This window comes from Oreochromis aureus, linkage group 3 (genome assembly GCF_013358895.1).
Source record: "Oreochromis aureus strain Israel breed Guangdong linkage group 3, ZZ_aureus, whole genome shotgun sequence".
NCBI lineage: Eukaryota > Metazoa > Chordata > Actinopteri > Cichliformes > Cichlidae > Oreochromis > Oreochromis aureus.
The window spans coordinates 12,159,974-12,183,412 of NC_052944.1; the positions used below are offsets into that span (position 1 = coordinate 12,159,974).

At 38.8% G+C, this 23,439-nt stretch overlaps 2 protein-coding genes across 2 annotated transcripts in view; both read right to left on the reverse strand.

Moving 5' to 3' along the window:
* LOC116327238 (up-regulator of cell proliferation-like) overlaps positions 1 to 6,329 on the reverse strand; it is a 34,885-nt gene extending 28,556 nt beyond the window's left edge. Inside the window, exons 1-3 of the mRNA XM_039609366.1 lie at positions 6,144 to 6,329; positions 5,435 to 5,515; positions 5,282 to 5,351 (exon numbers count right to left, since the gene is read on the reverse strand). The gene's annotated coding sequence lies outside the window, so the exon portion shown is untranslated. The remainder of the gene's footprint in view (positions 1 to 5,281; positions 5,352 to 5,434; positions 5,516 to 6,143) is intronic.
* LOC120432775 (interferon-induced very large GTPase 1-like) lies at positions 713 to 21,873 on the reverse strand. The gene is made up of 10 exons (XM_039599523.1): positions 21,138 to 21,873; positions 18,582 to 18,596; positions 16,157 to 18,244; positions 8,905 to 8,921; positions 7,044 to 7,136; positions 6,798 to 6,933; positions 3,350 to 3,514; positions 2,867 to 3,106; positions 852 to 2,434; positions 713 to 757 (listed from the first exon to the last, which is right to left on the reverse strand). The coding sequence occupies exons 1-10, from the start codon at positions 21,871 to 21,873 to the stop codon at positions 713 to 715; spliced, it is 5,118 nt and encodes a 1,705-aa protein (XP_039455457.1).
* Positions 21,874 to 23,439: the final 1,566 nt, after the last annotated feature.

A 23,439-nucleotide genomic window follows, 5' to 3' on the forward strand; every position in this document is an offset into this window, starting at 1 on the left:
GAAACTTCAAAGTTGATGTCTGTCTTAATATCTTGATTGTTTTGTAGTTTCTCATCAATCATGTGTAGAATCTCCTGGATGTACGTGTCAGTGTAATTGTTTTTTCTTTTTACTGTTTCACTTACAAACTGAGTGCAGTGATCTATGATGTTGTCAGCCAGTTTTTGTACAGCTGTAATGGGATCTTGAATTTTTAAAAATGTAGCCACTCTGCCCATTGCATGTTTAGCTTTGTGAAATATGTTTTCACTTGTATATTTGAAAGGCTCTTTTCCACAATCTTGCAGACTTTTTTGACTTAATAATTCACATGCATGACTCCCCCTGTGTGATAGATTGATTCTCAGGTATTGAGATACGCTGGTGAAGACATTTGTTGTCTTTTGTTCAGAAAAAGAAAGTTTCTTCAGAGTTTCACTCCACATCTTGTGAAATTCATTTTCCAGTTCTGTCTTTCCCATTTGGATATTCTTTTTCCGACATTCATCAATTAGTGCACAAACTGCCTTTTCAATCTCTTTTGTATGGTTCTTCTTAATTTTATCAAGTTTTATCATCCCCTCTCTGATTTCTGCTGCTGCTGTGAGCTGATTAAAAACAGATCTCTCCATTTCTTTTCGAAGGCTCTTTGCACTGTTTGAGAATTCCTCTTTGTATCCTTCAACCAGATAAACACGACCCTCTGTTTGCTTGAAATACTGTGACAGATTGTCTAGAAGTTTTGTCTCCCATGTGGACAGCAGTGTGGACGCTTTACCTTTCAAAGATGTGAGAAATTCTCTCATGTCAACAGATTCAGATTTTACAGCAACTGTTCCAAAATTGGAAATTCTTCTTTCTGCATTTGTTACCCAGGTGTACATTTCTTTTTTGAATTCCCACTCCCATTTGTTGAATTCTGTGCAGAGTCTCATGTATGCATCAGCTATGAGGCTGTTTCTGAAGCTGAAGATGAAGTTTTCATGCTTTACTGCAGTCCACAGGCTTGTCATCCACTCTTTAAACTCAGAGACATCATTAGCAGATGACTCACAGTTTCCCAGCAGTTGGATGACGTGTTTCTTGAGCTCATATACAGCCTCACTGTAGCCTGCATTGACTGGTGCCATTGGTGGGTTTCCATTCCAGAGTCCAGGAATGTACCAGTTCCCAGTGTCTGGACTGTACTCCATCACATCAGTGAAGCTCTTGTTCTCCTCTTTCTTTTCCATTTTGGCTGCTGCCTGGGTCATCTCATTTAACTGTTCCAGGAGCAGTTTCCTGTCTCGTAAGTTCTTCTCATGGGCTGAAACATCGGACACATTCTGGTGAACAAACTGACATCTCGGCTTTTTGCCCACCTCCTTCATCCTGAGAAAAGCATGCACAACTATTTGTAGGATGTCCTTCATTTCAGTTGAATTGTCCATTGCAATATTAACAATGGTGACATCACTCAGCCCTACAACAAGTGTAGCAAGCTCATTGTCATGCTCATAGCTGTTGTACAGTTGTGCAAGTTCTGGTGACTTTAAGCCCTCAGTGTCAATGATCACCATGAAGTCACAGTTTAGGACTTTTTTCATGTCTTCATTGATTTTGATGAGCAGCATAAAGGCACCTCGAGTACATCGACCACTGCTGACTGCAAACTGCACTCCAAACATGGTGTTAAGGGGAGTGGACTTTCCTGTGCTCTGAACTCCAAGAACTGTGACTACTAGGATCTTTCTGTTTGGAGACACCAAGTCACTGAGCTGAGAGAGAACATCACTCACCCATCTGAGAGGGATGTTGGATGCATCTCCATCTACAAGCTCAAGAGGAAATCCATCAAGCAACAACTCTGCACACAGTTTGGGCAGATGCTGCAGCTGTTGACGTGCTGGATCTGTTTGTGGAAGGGACAGTGAGGCTTCATAGATCTGACCCATTTCACGGAAGAAGTGTTCAGTCCCCAGTGAGCTGTTGGAAATTTGTCTGTCAATTTTCTTGATCTCCTCTTTGTTCTCAGAGTTCTTGCATTTTTCTTTGTATTTCTCCCGAAGTTCAGACAGTTTTACACAAGACAGGTTATCAAGGTTCATTCGCATCCATTTCAGGAAATAAAACCTCTCTGTTCCTGGGCTTGATATTGCATTGATAAAGCACGTCATAGCTGTCGACATATAATAAGAGTTCTGCTTTTTCCGCAGTTCTTTTTTCTGTAGCTGAAGTTCACTTTTGTAATCTTCTGTATTTTTAGAGCCAACTTTTTTAAGCCGAAATTCTTCCTTCTCTAAGCAGGTGAGTTCTTTCCATATTTCACCTTGTCGTGGAAGCTGATCTTCTTTGAATTTATGGATGTCTTGAATTTCAGCAGTGATGGCTTCTGCATTTTTCTTTGCACTCTGGCACTCTGGAGAGTCTTCATCAACCAGGATTCCCAGTTCATGGGCAATTTCTGCCATCTGCTCTGTTTGTATCTTTATCTGTGAGTTCTTAACAACATCACTGATTGTTTTCCTCAAACTTTTGACAAAATCTGCATCATTTTTTTGTTTTGTCTTAATAATGATGTTGTTATTAGTCAGACCCAAAATGGTTGCTACTGTTTCTAAAGTATCTAAACTGAAGCTCTGGCTCTCATAGTTACCTACCAAGAAAATCTGTGCCTTGTGGTGTTGGTTGGTAAGTACACTGCACTCAGAGTCCAAATGGTCAAAGAACACAAAAACTGCTGCAGATGTCTGACACAAAAAGGAGTATTGTGTTTCAAAGGATTCAATGTCCCCACGAAGGTTAGCTACAGCCACTGGCTGACTGAAAATATCAATGTTTGTGTTTCCACAAGGAAGATACCAAGTAATTTCAGTCAGTCCGTTGGATATTCTTCTTGGACTGTCACCACACTCCATGTTGCGATGAACAAAGGTGTCATGGTACTGCTGAGAATTGCTCAGAAGCTTATTGAGAATCTCTGACTTGGATAAAGAGCACTCACCCAGTCTGACAAAAGAGATCATTGGAAGTTCAGAGAGAACGATTCTGTCTTCAATGAAGCCCTTGGACTCGGATAGAGACCGAGGTCTGTACTTTTTAACAATGTCTCTCATGGCCCACAGCATGAGTGTGCACTGTTTCGTGTCTTGATTGGAAAGCAGCAGAGGAACAGAGAATTGACACATGGACATTTTTAGTGCCATTTCCTGCTGTAGAAAACCATCAGAACACAGAAAGAGAGCAGTGATGATGTCGAGGGGATTTAACATAACACCTGTCTTTGGGCTACTGACCAGATCTTTAAGATTTAACTTTGTACACACTGATTGATCCTCGCAGTTTGAGTCACAGACAGATATATATTTCACATTCCTTGCTGTCACATTACCCATCATCAGTTTCTTTAAAAAGTACCATGGAAGGTCTGATTTGCACTTGGCAGGTAGATCAGTGATGGTCTTCTCATCAATTTCAAGTATTTTGCTGAGTGACAGCTTCACTGTGTAGTGCTGGTCCAAGCCAAAATCCTTCAATAAGCTCTCCAACTGTGTTTCTGTGGATCAAGACAGTGATTATTAAACATGCTGTATGGTTACTTTAATGTTCTAAAAGGCTTGGACCCCAAACTTAATTAAGCCATACTGTATAATAATTATATTTGTATTGTTGACTCAGTAAAAGAAAAGTCATGTGACCATTCTGTGGCATGCAGGAAGAGGACCCTAGTGCTGGACTCATGAGACAGACTGAACCCAAAAACACAGCTTTTATTAGCTCACAGCTGACACAGTAACGAAAATGATAACAAGGCAGAGTAAGTATACTGATTAGAGGCAAGAGGTAAACAGACCTAGAGACGCACATACAACATGAGAGAGGACACAACAAGGAACACACAAACAAACTGAAGGTTTAAATACACAGGAGGAGATTAGGGCAGAGTCAGCAAATCTGGGAAACACAGCAGACCAGAGTTTAACTAACGGGACAGGGGAAGCAAAACTGAACATAGACAAGGGACTATCAAAATAAAACAGGAAGTAACAAAACAGCAACGTGGACTTGGCACTGAAACAGAGAGGTAAACAAATACAGAGATGGGGACATGACACAAAGAGACAAGACCAACAAAGGGACAAGATTAGGTAGACAGAACAGGATCACAAAAGACAAACCACAATACAGACAACAAACATGGGATGAGACTAGAATAAACTAGAATAATCATGCAAGGTAACTAACATTGTCTGACAAGGAACTAAAAGCTAGAAACAAAACTCAGAGGCACTAAGAATACTAAATAATACAGACTAAAGAATAAATCACAAGTCCAGAACAAAGCTCAAAACACTGGGTTGAAGACCTAGGGCCATGAGAAGAAGTTCTCTATCATGTCGAGACTATCTCTCCACTCCGATACATATTCCATATGTACGGGGTAGGTATGACACCCCCTCCCCCCGCCCCCCTTGGTCGTCGCATGTTGATACTTCTTTAAGACACTCCAGCTAGCCTGGAGTGAGGGACCTCCTTTCCCAAGCTGGCAGGTCGCTGTTCCATCCTTTCACCACAGGGCTGCGGCTGATGACCTGGCCTCAGCCAGGAGAGGCGGTGGTTGAGGTTCGGGCATCTGACAAGGATGCCCCCTGGGCGCCTCCTGGGTGAGGTGTTCCGGGCATGTCCCACCAGGAGGAGGCCCCGGGGCAGACCCAGGACGCGCTGGAGAGATTATATCTCTCGGCTGGCCTGGGAACGCCTTGGTGTTCCCCCGGATGAGCTGGAGGAGGTGGCTGGGGAGAGGGAGGTCTGGGCTTCTCTGCTTAGGCTGCTGCCCCCGCGACCCGACCTCAGATAAAGCGGATGAGGATGGATGGATGGATGCACTCCAGCCCCCCGCCCCCAGGCCGGTGTGTAACACTCCCCATTCACTGTGTTAAGCTTGTTTGTCTTTAGTCTGAGTTTTGGTCGGTGTGTTTCCTGTTTTATTTTGATAGTCCTTGTCTTGTGTGCTGAAACACACAAGAAATTCTGGCAAACTGTCAGGTAACTCAGGACAGGAAAGTGGTGCTCTACTCCCACCTGGATTCCTTTGGACTTCCACAGTACATATCATCCATTCTTTAATTCTTCTTACAGCTTAGATTATTGAACTACTTTTTAACCAATGCACTGTCTTCAAGCGACAGTTGACTAATGGCCAATCAAAAAAAGATTCTTAAAACAAAAAGTGATTTAAAAAAAACTTCTTAACACTTGAAAATTATAGTATTTAGTGCATTCTGTTTATCTGAATCTGCACTCATGAAGTTTTTTCACTTACGGTCAGAGTGTGATGATATCAGAGAATCTTCTTCCGGCTCAAAGAAGGTATCCACTGCATCATGGAACTCCTTTAAATGAGTTCATGAGTTATTCAGTTATTATGCTGTTATATTCTAATACAGTTCTATTCACATATCATACATTTGTTTACCTCTTCCTCCTCTGAATCGTTCATTGTGAATCCACTCTCAGTCATCCCACATGTGATCCAGTTTGTTCAAAGGGATTCTCACTAAAAGCAGCAGGAAACAGGACTAAAAGGTTAACTTTAGAAAACATGCATCCAAAAGGAAAGAATAAATCAACAGTATAAGTACTATTGTATATTTATTCTGTGGTTTATGCTGATAAACCACAATAGAAGTAGTTTGTGGGTTAGCAGTTTTAGATTTATTTTGATTTAAACAAAATTATTAAAACAAAAAGTCAGTACTGTTTGAAAGGCTTGGACCTATTAAGACTTTTCTTGTGTTTGGGACCTTATATGTTGATGTAGTGATGCGTGACTTGCTAGGCTGGAGAGCAAATTAATACCACTCACTGACAGCATAGGCGGGGCAATTGGAGTGTGGCTTTTGAGCAAATCAGTCCAGTGTGCTGTTGTATGTTTTTGATCTACAGTGTATATTTTCCTGTATTTAAGGTTTACAGGTGTTTACTAATGTACCACGTATGGCAATATAGATATCATTCTTATTCTGTTTTATTCTGACTGAGTTTATAGACAGGGAACATGTTAATTAACCATGACTTTTAGCTTGCTGTGACCTTGCCCTTGGCATCATTATCTATTGTGTAGTTTGAGTCACCACACTCTATCAGTTCACAATGACTATTGGAAAAAATTGTGTTCTACTTACTGTGCAGTTTATTATTGCTAATGCCATCTGTGTTCCATCTATGTGTGTGTTACGGGTCCCGGGTGTGAAGACCACAATAACAAAAAGAATACAAATCTGTAAAAATAAAGGTAGAGTCTCAGAGAAAGAATCACAGGAGCACTCGTATCTTTTCCCGAACTGCGTCTCTTATTTCAGATCAACAAAGATAATTTACATTCAGTGCATTCACTTGTCAGATATGCTCAATAACTGTAAAAGGTAAATAAAAGGCATTTAGCAAATATATGTATCTGTGGTTATTACATTTCTCCAGTTTACACTGTTAATTACACTATTCCTTCACTCATTCACATCAGCAGTGCAGATACCATACAATGCCTTAAACGTCTTATTGCTCTTTCTCACATATAGGGCAAACTCAAAATAGCTTATCCTCAAATCTGATATAAGTGCATAAATCTTACTAGATTAGACAAAACACACCTGAATGTATTACTTTGCAATGTAACAACATAAATGTACATGCATTCTTAGCTTATTCTTAACATTTCCACATTACTTGAACCATAAAGTGTATATGAGATATTTTAAACTTGAATAATCTGATGTCAGGGCCTTTACAGTTAAATTGGAGCACCACACACACATATTTGATTGTTAAATGGAGTTTACCAAGTTTAAATACATCCCGCGGGCTGGCGAACTCTCGCGGTAACTCTCGCGATAACTCGCGGTAAATCTCGCGAGACTTGGGGCTGCGCGGCTCGGCTTTACCGCCGCTGCGGTGCCGCGCTACAGTAACTTCCAACTAAACCACACTTAAGTTTACATCGGCGGTGTCAACATAACCCTCAGTAAACACTGAAGTGGAACGAGGCACAAAGCCCTCATACACTGTATTTTTAAGACGATACTGACCTGTAAAAATAAAGGTAGAGTCTCAGAGAAAGAATCACAGGAGCACTCGTATCTTTTCCCGAACTGCGTCTGAGAGAACAGGAAGTTGGTCCGCTGTAGGCAACCACGGGCGAACGACTACAGTGTCAAAAGTTCCGCTTATCGTTTCTCACTTTTACTCTCCTCAATTTTATGGACTACACGTAATGAATGTAAAATAATAATTGTCTTAATTACTGGCGTATATTTTTCTTAAATATAATAAAATTTACCAAAATGTGGTAACACATTTGTGTTCACTCACCACATGTGTGTGTCTGAGACACTTCTGTTCTTTCACTTAAAGCACTCTGACAAACGTTTAAAGAAGAAAAAAACTACCGCAAAGTGAATTGTGGTGTTTGCAGAGCTGGAGAACTGCACTTAAGGCTACAGCCACACTAATGCGTTTTCGTTTGAAAACTGATCGTTTTCTCTCCATTTTGGCTTCCCGTCCACACTGAGACGGCATTTTTGCCCATGGAAAACGCAGCGTTTTGAAAACGCTCTCGAAAATGCATACATTTGAAAAAGGGTGCTTTTGCGTTGCAGTGTGGACAGCGAAAACTGAGAATTTCTAAAACGATGACGCATGTTAGTCATATGATGCAGTCATGTGACCACCAAACGTTGAATCTGTTCATCTGGACGTAGCGTTTTGTGGGAGAAACGTTTCGTCACTCCTCCAAGTGACTTCTTCATTCTAGAGATTTTGGAGATTTACTTTCCTGGATGATTGAGAATGCATCAAGACGTCATGTAACCAATTAAACTAAGATAGCGGAGAGCAGCAGTTGATTTGTTTGCTCTCAATTTTGACAGCCCTATTAAAGATGACTCAGTCTGTACATGCTCCAGATAGCTTTTCTTCAAATTATTTAATTCTCACTCGCTTTTGCAACTTTGTACTTTTGTGTTACTCGCAGCAACAACTCCACCTCATTGTTAGCCCATTTAAAAAACTCGGTGCTTTTCCTCACCATTTTGCCGCGACGTTTCAAAGAGCCGGAAAGTAAATAAACGGCAGACAGAACTGAGGCAGGCTGAATCTTCTTGCGTTTTACGCATGCGCAGTATTGAAACGTAAACATTTTCGGCCGTTTCAATGTGGACGCACAACTCTGTGAAAACGACTGAAAACACTAGTGTGGACGCGGAGCGTTTTCAGACGAAAACGCCATTTTCAAATCTATCCGGGCTAGTGTGGACGTAGCCTAAGTTACGCACTTATTTTTGACGCTGCAGGAGAGTAATAATTATCAATATAGTAGCATTTTATTGAAATTAAGTAGAACTGAACTGTGTTTCATGGATTTAGTTGCATTTCACTTTCTTTCATTCTAATAAATGAATGAATGAAGAGTTTTGAAAAATAAATGAAGAATTTTAAGAATAGTGACTTACCTTTGTAAGACAGATTTTCCATGTCAGAAAATCAGAAAAGTGCCATTCTGTTATCGTGGCATTTATCCCTATCAATCATCACAAGTAGTACTGGGCAGGAATGCAGCCTTACTATTATCCCTTAGCAAATTCAGCTTTACAGCCTTTTATTCTGCTGGGTGTAGTAATGTTTACTTTTGTTTCCTACGTAATCACACACCCAGCTGTTGGAAGGAGGTGGGTGTGGCTTAAGTCAAATCTCTCTTCTAGTTTTTCCTCTTTTTCTTTGATTGTTTCTTATTGCATAGACTGGGGATTTGGCCGAGAGAGATAATCTTTATGGCTTATATTCTTATGTATCCCTGTGTCACTCTATGACAGTGTGTTTTTTTTAAACATCTGTCTGTCAAAATGCAACTGCTAATGTGACAATATTAGTGTTTCAGACTTTAAGAAGTACCTGCAGCCTCACATAGCCTGTAGGAAAAAAAACAGAGCAATGAAGGCACTGTAACAGTATTTGTATTTAGACAGGGATGGCTTGGGACTAGATGGTAAATAAGTTTTGGTGTTTGTCTACACATCATACAGGTCAGATGTTACACACAGGTTTATATGGTGTAATAGTTTCTGATAATGCAGCTCTACTCTGGATAAGTCTCCTCATGATCTTTCACATCATACACACAACTAACAGACACGTTGACCTTTATATATAACCATAGTGATTCTTCTCCAGCTTTCGCTAATTGATCTGAACTGCCACACTGTTTTCAGAGAGAAACACATTTAAAGCCTACATTTACACTTTATTATTTTTGCTTAGACAAATCTCCCCACCTCACGCTTTTTCATTGGCTGCATTCCTTTCTGAGATGGGTTTTTGCGCTGGTGCATGCCACTTCTAAATCTGGCTTTGAATCTCATGATGAGAGCTTTGACCATTCATTTAGACTTTGTTGGTTCTTGCGTGAAGTACTCCCTAAAGTGGCAAATTAATTTCAACCAATTAAGCTAACATATGTCATGTTTTTCTTTCTGTGTGTAACACAATCTGTACTTACACCAAAGCTTTAATGCTTGGAAATCAGGACTGTTAATCTTAGGTAAGATCTCCAGCACACAATGAACACCACACTCACTTAACATAAGAACATTTGTTAAACACAATTTTAAACAATAACCCTTTTCTTTTAGTCTCTTTCCACTCAGTGTGCCCCCCCTGACCACCTGAGCTCAGGGAAAGTGCATCGTTGGGGCCCTTTAATTTGTTCATACCGCTCTGTTGGAACGGTGGAGCATCCAGCAAGCAGAAGCATCTACCTGCAGCAACGACCATTTTCCAGGCGGGTTACATGTGCATTCAGAACAATCATCTCTGAGGGCAGTTATTTTAACTTTCATTTCCAAGGAACAGTGAATGATTAATAAGCTTGCATGAAATCAAAAAGCCAACACTACTGCGCAATTTCATTGTTCTCTCTAGATAAGGTTAGGGCGTAGTCATGTTAACTTTCATTTCCTGAGGAATCACACACCCTGCAGTCAAAAAATGAAAAATGGCAAACCTTTTTGGAAAATTGTAAAAAAAAAAAAAAAAAAAAAGGACAGGCAAACAGAATACAGTGAGAACAGAAAAACAGTTATTTATTGGCAAGAGAAGAGACTCAACTGTTGTTACCAGACTGAGACTTGGCCAGTATGGGCTCAGGTTTGGAAAACACCTTGATGGGATATTTAACTATGGGAGCATTGAAAGTATTTCCATCACATAAGAAAGCTATTGAGAGAGCCTAGATTAACTGGAGCAACTGTATTTTAATAGCCATACACTAAATCAATCACAGGCTTAGGAAGTACAAACAGAGTAAGAAGTAGTCAAAAGACTACTTCTTAAGATACATGTATACCAGCGCCTCTTCTTCCTGAGGACTCTGAGGAAGAACCACCTGTCCTTAGACATCCTGGTGAACTTCTATTGCTGCTACATCGAGAGCATCCTGACCAACTGTATAACAGTCTGGTATGGGAGCTGCTCTGCCTCGGACTGGAAGGGGTTGCAGAGGGAAAACCGCCCAGCGCATCGCCGGAGCACCACTTCCTGCCATAAAGGACATCTACAGGAAGCGGTGTCTGAAAAGGGCTGGGAAAATCATCAGAGACCCCAGTCACCCAGCACATGGACTCTGCACCCTCCTGCCCTCGGGGAGGCGCCACAGGAGCCTCCGGACTAAGACCACCAGGTACCGGAACAGCTTCTTCCCCACAGCTGTCAGACTCCTGAACTCTGCCTCCTGACACCTCACCCACATTAAACTCATGGACTGAACATACACACATCTGGACAAAAACAAACAAATAGCCAACTGTACTCTCATACACACAATAATAACATGGACTGAACCACCACTACCAACCACTAGCACTTTATATAACCTCTGTAGAAATTAGCCACATATCTCACTGATCTAACCTGCACTACTGTATAATTCTGTACAATAATAAATATAGTTCTACAACTGTTTATAACTTGTATAGTTCATATGTCTGTATAGTTTTGATATTTATATCCTGTTGATAGCCTGTACATAGCTTGTACACTCACTACAGCCTGTACATACTTATAGTTATAGCATATTCATAACGTATGTTCATACCGTGTACATTGTAACATACCCATAATAGACCCATATTTTGTACCGTCATACCCATAATAGACCCTTTTGTAATATATCTATATATCTATATTATTGCTAATATGTATTTTGTAATATATCTATATTACTGCCAAAGGACTTTCTGGATGGATATAGATATATAGATATATATAGATAATATATATGTCGATTCTCACTGGCTCTGCTTGTGATTGGTGTTAGGGTTGTTACTCAGAAAAAGTAATTACTAAACATATTACACAGAACACATTTCATAAAAGGAATGGAGTTTTAATTATAATAAAACTGCATTACTATTTAAATTGTAATAGTAATGCGGTGCTTAATTATTCCATGAAGAAAGTAAGTCATTATACTGATCATTACATTACTTTCATATTACTCTGTAAAAAAGCTGAAACACACTGTCTCATAATTACAGTTAAACAAAATGAACCTGTAAGTTACAGCCCTACACACCAACACAAATCCCTATCCTAATGAGGACTCAAACGTATCGTTCTCTCAGTATTAGGGTATGAAAACAAAACTGAAAACACAAACCAAAAAGGAACATAAGCACAAAAAGACAAAAAGCGATTGTCACTGTGATTCTACTGAAGACACATGAACAGGTAGAAATGAAGGCTGCAGCCTGACTGCTTATCAGTTTGCTACCTGATTCAGGGTGTGGCTGCGGTGCTGAAGTCATGAAGTCGCCATTCATTCAGCTTCCACGCTGAGTTCTTTCTTGGCTAGCTTAGTGTTAACATGCTGTCTGTGTAGGTTCTTGTGAAGAGCCAAACTTTTGTTAGCAGCATAATGCAGCTCTTTCTGTCCTGGATGAAGTTTGCATTTTACCATTGTGCTTTCTCCCTTTTCTTCCAATAGAATTGGACTACTGAGAACCGGTTTTCGATTCGATTCGATTCGATTCAATTCAATTCAATTCAATTCAATTCAATTCAATTTTATTTATATAGCGCCAAATCACAACAAAAGTCGCCTCAAGGCACTTGAGGTATGTATACACTAAGGATTCCCATCCTTAGTGTATACACACCTCAAGTTAAAGGCTTGCAGAGTTGATCACAGTTGGGTTGGTGGGTTGAAGACCAATACCAAAATCATCCAAAAAATACTGTTAGCAACTAAGGAATAGAATTTCAAATCCAGACCTGACCTGCTATCAGAGACATATGAAACATTATACAGAATAGACAGAGCAGGATGGAAGTGGGAAATGGATTTATCTGGATTCAATCTGACTCATGGATTGGAAGGCAATAAAGGAGTGGATTGTTTGGCCAAAAATGCAATATGGAACAGGATAGGACTTTATTTACTGTATGGTACACCTGAATGCATAAAAAGTCAAAAATAAATCAGTAGATGAAAAATGGCAAAGCTTGTGGGAAATAATTACAAAAGGGCATACTTGTTAATACAGTGAGAAGATTAGATTAGATTAGAAAAATGCCCAGATGACAAATTTGACTGTGAGAGCATTGAAACAGTCAGGCAGTCAGGAAGTATTTCCATCACGGAAGATAGTTTCTCTTTCTATCTTCAATATGTACACACTTCCGATCCTGGATTTCTGGACTAAAACAGAGAAACTGTAGCTAATGGTCCCAAAAGGTTTATTCTGTTCATCTGGAGGTATCATTTTCAATGGGACAAACGTTTCGTCACTCATCCAAGTAACTTCTTCAGTCTCAGCTGACTGCAGGTTTCACCAACCTTATAAACACTACATTTGCACAAAAACTGAAAGCAGCCCACTGATTGAACAGTGGGCTATGAGGTCAGTTCCTCGATTGTTAATATGCAAATTATCATGACCATTGATCAACAACCACTGATCAATGGCCATGAGTACCATTCACAGAGAGTTGGAGTGGCTTTCGCTATCTTATAATCACAGCATTGTAAGATGGCGTAAGATGTACCCTTAGGCCCACTCCTGGATTCAGATATGGTCTTTCGCTTTTCATGTAATATAGAGATCTGAGACTGATACTATACAGCAAGTTTAATCAGAAGCCTGACTTAGGAAATAACAAGCGGTAGATGGCAGCAAATCGCCATTGATCCATCTTGCTTGCCAAACCGAAATAAGAAATAGTCAACAGACTGTTGCACTGAATGGTGGTAGTGTAGCTTAGCTCATCATGTCCAAGAAGACTTGTCTATTGTCTATGCAATCTTAATTGGCTGTTTAACCATTTGTGGGTGCAATAAATCTGTTAAATTTTCATTCCTGTGGCCAGATCCTAATCAATTTATGGCACATCTTCTGTTAGTGTACTGTTCCAATTATCTATCATTTCTTCAAACTCTGCCCACTTTGCTGTTTTAACTTAAATACTGAAGTAGACAGTCATTGGCTGCTACTAACAGTTTGTACTAAAGGATACTGAAGTCCGTGTTTTGTACAATCAGTTTTTGTCTTAGTCTGCCTGTGCTCTGAACTCTGATCTTGTTTTTACATTTTCGTGGTTGCAAAATTATTTTTTTTAACTCTTAAAAACTCCTCTTGGCCTTCTGGTTTCATTTGGCCTCTTTGTCTGTTCAACCAAGCCTATATTCAGACCCGTCTCAGTGGACTGGATCAGACAAATGTGGAAACACTAATGAATCTTTGGCCACACAGTTTGTCTGAATTAATTAATTTAATTCTCCCAACACATTAAAAATGAAGGCAATAAGACATCACTAACATCATTTTGAGATCTGTTGATTAACATTCTACGGACAGAAAGACAATTTTATATCCACATCACTGAGGTCATTTTAACTCAACACTGACATAACATTAGCAGAAGTTTAACTCTGCAGATCATACCAGATATACAATGAATGTTCCATTAAAACATTTTAAAAATATATATAGATACATATAAGATTACATATGTCAGAGAAGGAAAAGATAATTTTAAATACAGAATAACAAAGTCACATACTTAGCATATACTCAGATTTGCTTCAAAAACCTCAAACATGTAAATATTTTACATCAGATCCCCCAGAAACAGCACTGTTAGCATTTTCATTTTGACTGTCCTATTAAAAGAATGGAGACTGAGTCATCTATAACACACATAGTGATTATCTGAAACAAAGCAAAAGGATGTTCATATGCATGTGTGAATGTACACGAGCTAGTGATTAGCTTGAGATTTTTTTTAGTTTTAATATAATTACTTGAATTAATTACTTAAAAATGCAAAAAAACCTGTGAGCAGATTATTTTTCAAACAGAGGTAAAAGTAACCAAAAACTTCTTTAAAAAAAAAAAAAAACTTGCTTTAAATCATATTGTTTAATATGTATGTGGGTGTTAAAATATTTTAAGGTTTGTCTTATGAAACACTAGTTTTTCTTATTAAATTATTTAATAAGCTTTTCTTATTAAATCTTATCAAATTATTATTTTCTTATTAAATTAAATGATCTGGGATGTGTTTTTCTGTACACAAGAACAAAAAATGAGAAGGTATGTAAGTTGTTACTTGATGTTAAATGATTTCTTGAGGCTTTTTTCTGCCTGTTCTTTTGTGATGTCATTCCAACTTTCAGGAATATCAGCAGGTTCAGCATTATATTCTTTGGCAAGGTCCGTGTTGTACTTTGCCATTACATATTTCCAGTAGTCCGATGCCTCAAGGCTCGAATCTGGAGTGATTTTCCAGTCTGGGTAAATTTCCTTGTAATTCTTGTAAGGGTGCCATCTACCCTTTGTATCAATGCAGCTAAAACACTCCTCACTGATTACAGAGGAAGAGCATATATCAGTGACAAGTTTGTTTGTTACATGCCAAGTGTATTTACCCAGACCCTGTGGCCTATGCACTGCAGCAAAGTGCTCAGTATGGGCTCCTCCTTCTGCATCACAGAGAACTTTGCAGAATGGACACTGTTTGCCACAACCAACCAGTCTGTTGAAAAACTCATTCTCAGGCTGCACATTGAGCTGCTGTAGTTTCACTTCAAAGTTCAATGTTTGAAACTCTTTTCTCAGATCTTGGTACATCTCATTCACAGACACTGTGAGCCAGTCAGCAAACTGTTCCTTGTCAGCATTGTTCATAAACATGAAAGCACCAAGAGCATCTTTGGAAATGACCAGTGTATCACCAAGTTCTTTACAAATATCTTCAACAAATGTCTTCACATTATCACTCTTTTGTGTTTTTGCCTTGTTGATGGCATTTTTTATGCTTCTGATACATGAGTGGAGATGTCGGTCCTCAAACTCAGATACTGTTGACACAGTTGAGCAGTGCTCCACTATTTGGTTGAGTATCCACGTCTTTACATAATCCTGATATGAGAAAATATATCTCTGATAGTTTTTAAAATCATCCTTCAAAAGCAGATCCAGTAAAATTGAATACTGGAAGAACATTCTTGTTCTGAACTGCTCACATGTCTGCATTTCATGAATGATTTTAGGGCCCAGGGACTGACTGATAAAGTCTTTAACAGCAGGCTTCAAGCACTGGTTGGTGAATTCTTCTGCTTTCTTTTGGCATTGGTCTTCTTTATTAACCACATGTTTGAAATCATCACAAAACCTGTCCTTGTTTTTCATCAGACATCTGTAAGGATCATTTTCTTCATGCACTTTCTTAAACTCTCTGGCTGCAAATCCACAGATGTGCAGTTTTAGAGAAACTTCAAACTCAATGTCTGTTGCAAAATCCTGGTTGTTATCAAGGTTCTCATCAGTGATGTGTAGGATCTCCTTCATGTATGTGTCACAGTACATTTTTTTCCTTCTCACTTTTTCACTCACAAACTGAGTGCAAGCATCTATGATGCTGTCAGCCAGTTTTTGTGCAGCCATTATGTAATCTTGAATGTTCAAAAACATACTGACGTCCTCACCTCTATTTGAGTATCTTTCAGCTGTATATCTGAAAGGTACCAAACCACAATCTTCCAGGCTTTGTTCTAAAAGTTCTTGTGAAACATCCCCTTTATGTTTCAGGCTTTCTCTCAGATAAGATGATGCATTCCTGAAGATTTGTGCAGCTTGTTTTTCAGAACAAGGAAGTCCCTTCAGCATGTCGTTCCACATCTTGTGAAACTTATTTTCAAGTTCTGTCTCTCCAAAAATAATCTGATCATTATTTTTCCAGCATTCGTGAACCAGTCCCCAAACTGCATTTTCAATCTCTTTTATGTGATTCTCTTTTATTTGATCAATTTCTATCATTTCCTGTGTTATTTCTGCTGCTGCTGTGAGCTGATTAAAAACACTCCTTTCCAATTCACGCCGAAGGCTCTTTACATTGCTTGAGAATTCCTCTTTGTATCCTTCAACCAGATAAACATGACCCTCTGTTTTCTTAAAATATTGTCTCAGATTTTCTAAAAGTCTTGTCTCCCATGTGGACAGCACTGTGGAGGCTTCACTTTTCAAAGATGTGAGAAATTCTCTCATGTCAGAAGATTCAGCTTTTACAGCAATTGTACCAAAATTGGAAATTCTTTTTTCTGCATTTGTTACCCAGGTGTACATTGCTGTTTTGAATTCCCACTCCCATTTGTTGAATTCTGTGCAGAGTCTCATGTATGCATCAGCTACTAGGTTGTTTCTGAAGCTGAAGATGAAGTTTTCGTGCTTTACTGCATTCCATAAGTTTTCCATCCACTCTTTGAAATCCAAGATATCCTTAGCTGAACACTCATAGTTTCCCAGCAGTTTGATGATGTGTTTCTTGAGCTCATATACAGCCTCACTGTACCCTACACTGACTGGTGCCATTGGTGGGTTTCCATTCCAGAGTCCAGGAATGTACCAGTTCCCAGTGTCTGGACTGTACTCCATCACATCAGTGAAGCTCTTGTTCTCCTCTTTCTTTTCCATTCTGGCTGCTGCCTGGGTCATCTCATTTAACTGTTCCAGGAGCAGTTTCCTGTCTCGTGAGTTCTTCTCATGGGCTGAAACATCGGACACATTCTGGTGAACAAACACACATCTCGGCTTTTTGCCCACCTCCTTCATCCTGAGAAAAGCATGCACAACTATTTGTAGGATGTCCTTCATTTCAGTTGAATTCTCCATTGCAATATTAACAATGGTGACATCACTCAGCCCAATAACAAGTGTAGCAAGCTCATTGTCGTGCTCATAGCTGTTGTACAGTTGTGCAAGTTCTGGTGACTTTAAGCCCTCAGTGTCAATGATCAGAATGAAGTCACAGTTTAGGACTTTTTTCATGTCTTCATTGATTTTGATGAGCAGCATAAAGGCACCTCGAGTACATCGACCACTGCTGACTGCAAACTGCACTCCAAACATGGTGTTAAGGAGAGTGGACTTTCCTGTGCTCTGAACTCCAAGAACTGTGACTACCAGGATCTTTCTGTTTGGAGACACCAAGTCACTGAGCTGAGAGAGAACATCACTCACCCATCTGAGAGGGATGTTGGATGCATCTCCATCTACAAGCTCAAGAGGAAATCCATCAAGCAACAACTCTGCACACAGTTTGGGCAGATGCTGCAGCTGTTGACGTGCTGGATCTGTTTGTGGAAGGGACAGTGAGGCTTCATAGATCTGACCCATTTCACGGAAGAAGTGTTCAGTCCCCAGTGAGCTGTTGGAAATTTGTCTGTCAATTTCTTTGATCTCCTCTTTGTTCTCAGGGTTCTTGCGTTTTTCTTTATATTTCTCACGAAGGTCAGACAGTTTTACACGAGACATGTTATCGAGGTTCATTCGCATCCATTTCAAGAAATAAAACCTCTCTGTTCCTGGGCTTGATATTGCATTGATAAAGCACGTCATAGCTGTCGACATGTCATAAGAATTCTGCTTTTTCCGCAGTTCTTTTTTCTTTTTCTGAAGTTCGCTTTTGTAATCTTCTATATTTTTAGAGCCAATCTTCTGAAGTTGACATTCTTCCCTCTGTAACCAGGTCAGTTCTTTCCATATTTCACCTTGTCGTGGAAGCTGATCTTCTTTGTATTTCAGGATGTCTTGAATTTCAGCAGTGATGGCTTCTGCATTTCTCTTTGCAGTCTGGCACTCTGGAGAGTCTTCATCAACCAGGATTCCCAGTTTATGTGCAATGTCTGCCATCTGCTCTACTGGAATCTTCATTGCTGAGTTCTCAACTACATCTCTGACTTTTTCTTTCAAAGTCTGTACACTGTAAAATCTAATTAGTTCCCAGAACTCAAAAAAATTATGGAAACTCGTTGCCTCAAAAAAACTGAGTAAAGCTTAGCTAAACATGACTAAGTTAGGACAACTTATTTACTTTGAGTACTCTGTACAAGCTCATTTGTTCCCAGAACTCAAAAAAATTGGATCAAGTTTACATAAGATGACCAAGTTAGGGCAACTTACTCATTTTGAGTACACTGTACAGCCTTGTTAGTTCCCAGAACTCAAAAAAATTATGGAAACTCGTTGCCTCAAAAAAACTAAGTAAAGCTTACTTAAGATGACTGTTAGGACAACTTATACATTGCAAGTCTGCAGTATTAACAATAACTTGATATTTCTGACTGTACAATACTAATTGTTTACCTACTGACAAACATGTTAAGTTCAACTAAATGAAAAAATTTGTGGTAACCTGAATATGATTAAAAATAATTAACAACAATTTTTGTAATGATGTTAAAATGAGCCCAACTTTTATTTTCAAACACAACAAAGTATAACAGCCAACATACTGGACACTGTTCTACTGAACAAGAAACAATTATATTGCCATCACTGTTATAATCTTACAATGAAACAAAGTCTCAGATGTAATTATTCTGAAAATAAGTTTAGGTCTACCACAGTTTGTTTTGTACTTACATTACTTATATAATCAAAATAAAATATTTATTGTTCTGTCACAAGTGCAGTCTCTAATTTAAACAACACATTTGTTTTCCATTCCAACACATGAGCTTGGTATGTTGTAATATTTTAAGGATGGCTTGTTTCCAGTCCAGGCATTACTGCCTGAATGACTGTCATGGATCGAGGTGATCCAAATGTAGGTGCAGAAGAAAGTCTTTAACTTCCCTTAAGTACAGTGGCAGTGGATGTGGGTTGGAGATGCAATGAGCTTGAACCTGCAGGCGACCATCTTCACTGACCACACCATCTGTGACGGAGGACTCATCTCTCCTGGTGTCCTGCAAGCAAACAATCATATTTTTTGGAACATGAACTTAATTGCTTTCTTAAAACATTTTTTCTGCTTTTGGTATAGAACAGACTCCAATTTAGACAATCTCAGGCTCCCTCCCCACCGCAGAGGTGACATTCAATGTCCCAATTGTCAGTCTGCATAGCCCTGACCACCACCCAACACACAATAATGTCATGAAAGCATCATTTTAAAAAGGGCTATGCAAACATGGCCAATAACTTTCATTCTAATGATGTGCAAAATGATTTTGGGCACAAAACAGATTTTGCTGTTAGAAAACTTGCAGACTTCACTATATACAGTGTAGACCCCCTAAACTAAGTTTGGGGGATGTGATTCAAGAAATGCAGACCAAACTGTTGTTGTTTGTTTACTTACACAGCATGTCTTGTAGAATTAACTGTGGTCACCAGCAACAGCATAGTGCAGTCATATCTCAAGTCTAATAACAGAAAACAGGAAAAGATCAGTAAAGAAACAACTTCCCCAAACCAAAGCACAAATAAAACAATAAGTAAAACAGGCTGATCTAAAGTATGATTAAAGTTCAGCCTGATTAATATAAATGTCACTGACAGTTGCTAATATATTGGAAAACCAAAATACTTACTGATGTCTTTCTGTCCAACAACAGGAGTGCTGGTCCCGAGCCTCAAAGACAGTAAGAAGCCAGCAGAGGGAGAAAAAAACAGAACATTTTTCAGAAACTGATTTGATCCTTAATGGCTGTGCAATCATTGTAACATAGAGTTTGCTTATGTTGTTAAATAAAGGCTAGATTTGACATTAATAGATGCCACAGATGTTCTAAAGCTGCCACAAAGCATGAAAAAACAAATAATAGAAGTCTCCGAAAACGTCAAGCATTTTTGCCAATATGTGATGTCTTGATAAATCGAGCAGACATTTGAAATTTACACAGCTACATTCTCGCCTGAAAATATCTTAAAAGTTTATTTTGTGACCCAGAAAAAGTAATAAGTTTTTCAGCGGCGCTCCTCCGCCATTGCCGCGCTTACAAGTACGCACAGGCTCCGACAACCGCAGCCGACAAATGCGATCCTCCTTTTCCCCAGACTACCCTTTCTGGGTCACAAAATAACCTTTTAAGATATTTTCAGGCAACAATGTAGCTATGTAATGCTCAAATATCTACTTAATTTATCAAAATATCACATATTTGCAAAAGTGCTTCCATGTTTTCGGAGAGCTCTGTTATCCACCCCCACACCCCACCCTACCCCTAACGGCTGCACCTCCCGAAGAATTTTGTCTGGGCTCTTACCTCACTTATTTATTTCAAACGATCAACAGAAAATTTCACCACATAGTTTTATGTAAGGTTTTTTAAGGCTGTGGTGTTAATTTTTAAGTAACATGAGCCCAGCGGCAGCAGCAACGCTTAGGCTAACACTAACTAGCTAGTAAGATTTTAAACCTAGTGCTAAACTAAGAGAAGCCACAAAATCAGTTTGAATAAGAGTAAACATTTACTCACCAAGTCAGTGTATCAGGTAAAGATCCACAGCAATGACAACAATAATATCTTGAGCTGACGCTTCTCCAGGTTTGCTCAACATATTCCATAAAAAATGCACCGTGAACATGCGGACTGATCCGAGAGGGAGGAGGACGGTAGTCACGTGGCATTTTCAAAACACATCTTTCATCCTTCCGCACTGAGAAGCAAAACTTCCAGCTTACTTAGTTTTTCTAAGTTAAGACAACTCAAATAAATGGAGTTTATCAGCGTTTTTGCATAAAAAGTACTGGTAACTTATTTAAATTGAGTTCTAATAACAAATTGATAAAAATTGAGTTCAGCCTATTTAATATTTTTAATTAAACACAATATTACATTTTACAGTGTATAAAATCTGCATCATTCTTTTGTTTCTTCTTAGTTATGATGTTGTTATTATTCAAGCCCAATTTGTTTGCTACTGTTCTTAAAACCTCGTAATTACTTTCACCATTACCAACCAAAAAGATCTGTGTCTTGTGGTTTTGGTTAGTGAGTAGACTGCGCTCGGACTCAGAGTCCAAATCGTCAAAGAACACAAAAACTGCAGCAGATGTCTGACACAAAAAGGAGTATTGTGTTTCAAAAGATTCAATGTCCCCACGAAGGTTAGCTACAGCCACTGGCTGACTGAAAATATCAATGTTTGTGTTTCCACCAGGAAGATACCAAGTAATTTCAGTCAGTCCGTTGGATATTGCTCTTGGACTGTCACCACACTCCATGTTGCGATGAACAAAGGTGTCATGGTACTGCTGAGAATTGCTCAGAAGCTTATTGAGAATCTCTGATTTGGATGAGGAGCACTCACCCAGTCTGACAAAAGAGATCATTGGAAGTTCAGAGAGAACGATTCTGTCTTCAATGAAGCCCTTGGACTCTGACAGAGACTGAGGTCTGTACTTTTTAACAATGTCTCTCATGGCCCACAGCATGAGTGTGCACTGATTGGTGTCACAATTTGGAAGCAGCAGAGGAAAAGAGAACTGACACATGGACATTTTTAGTGCGATTTCCTGCTGTACAAAACCATCAGAACACAGAAAGAGAGCAGTGATTATGTCGAGTGGATTTGGCATGTCTGTGATCAATGACTGATCATTAAGGTTCATCTGATTTCTAGCTGTGACATTAACCATCATCAGTTCCTTTAGAAAATACCACGGGAGGTCTGATTTATACTTGGCAGGTTCATCATTAATCATCTGCTCATCAATCTCAAGTAATTTGCTACGTGATAGTTTCTCCCTGTAGTACCGCTTCAACCCCAAGTCCTCCAATACGCTCACCAGGTGCCTCCCTGTTGATATAAAAATACTTGTTATTTCTGTAACCATCTTAATGACTATGTTTCTTACACATACAAATCTAATAACATCGTTCGCATAAAACGACCACTTCCTGTGGTAGTCTTATAGCTTTCATATATATACATAGGTATACTGCAAGGTATACCGTATCATTGTTTAAGTGTGTACCACACATTGGAGGGTTTTTTTAAATTGTGTGTATAAATATAAATATTTGTTTTCCTAGAAATTAAAATCATCAAATTAGTCTTTTATACTTAGTTTAAACAATGTTTTGTTACTTTGTTATTTATGCAAAGTATTCATCACTGTGATTTGTTTTGTATTATAAAAGCTTAAAAACACAAATAAAAGCTATAAAAGTGTTTCTTTAAGCTTAGTTTCTTAGTTTTAGAAATTATGTTTTGATACATTCATTTAAGGGGTATCATCTTGTTTAAATATTGCTAATCTACAGTGTCTTTCTTTTCTAGACATACTATGTCGCTGATCTACAATACTAAAGTTAGATTCCACTACGCCTGGAAAGAGATCCTGGTTCAAAATTGGGTAACTCTATTTTTAAGATTCTTCGAAAACGCTATCCACTGTACAGATTAAACTATACAACTAGCCGAGGAGAATGGACAGATGGATGGATAGGTAATAGTAATTTTATCAGTATCTGTACCATGAATGTAAATTTCAATAATTTAGATTTGACAAATTATATGAAACATCACTAAATTTAGCTAAATTCACACTGATAACTGTTATATTTGGGATAACCTTACAGCGACGTTACAGGGAAATTTTAAAATATTATTTCCAACCTGCAAGTTTGTTTTTCACCTATTTTGACTGTGCAGTATTATCACACAACTTTTCAAATAAACAAAAATGATAATGAAATTACTTTATAAAGACATTTCCATGTTTAAACTGAGTCCATGCACCCGTTCCCTGTGTAACATATTTTTGTTTGTTTTTTGTATTTTAAATAGCTATGACTTAAATTTACTTACTTGTGTGTGTATGTCTGCTGCAGCTGGTCACAATGTAGTTCTTAGCTTCACCAGCAGGAGTGTCCAAATGCTGAGACACTAACTCACTGTCAATATTAAACAGTGTTTTTTTCACATGACAACAAGGAGCTGTGGGAAAAATAATAGTAATAGCGATTGATAATGTTTTTACTTAAACAACTTATAGAGATTTCATCATGCAGCTTTTTGCTGAAACATGAAATTGCATAAAAATGTATTTTACCTCCTGCATCAGTCTGTTGGCGGGGATCCTTGCAGATACTGCAGGGAGTTGGAGGGGTCTCTACTTCCTCGCAGTAAAGCTCAACAA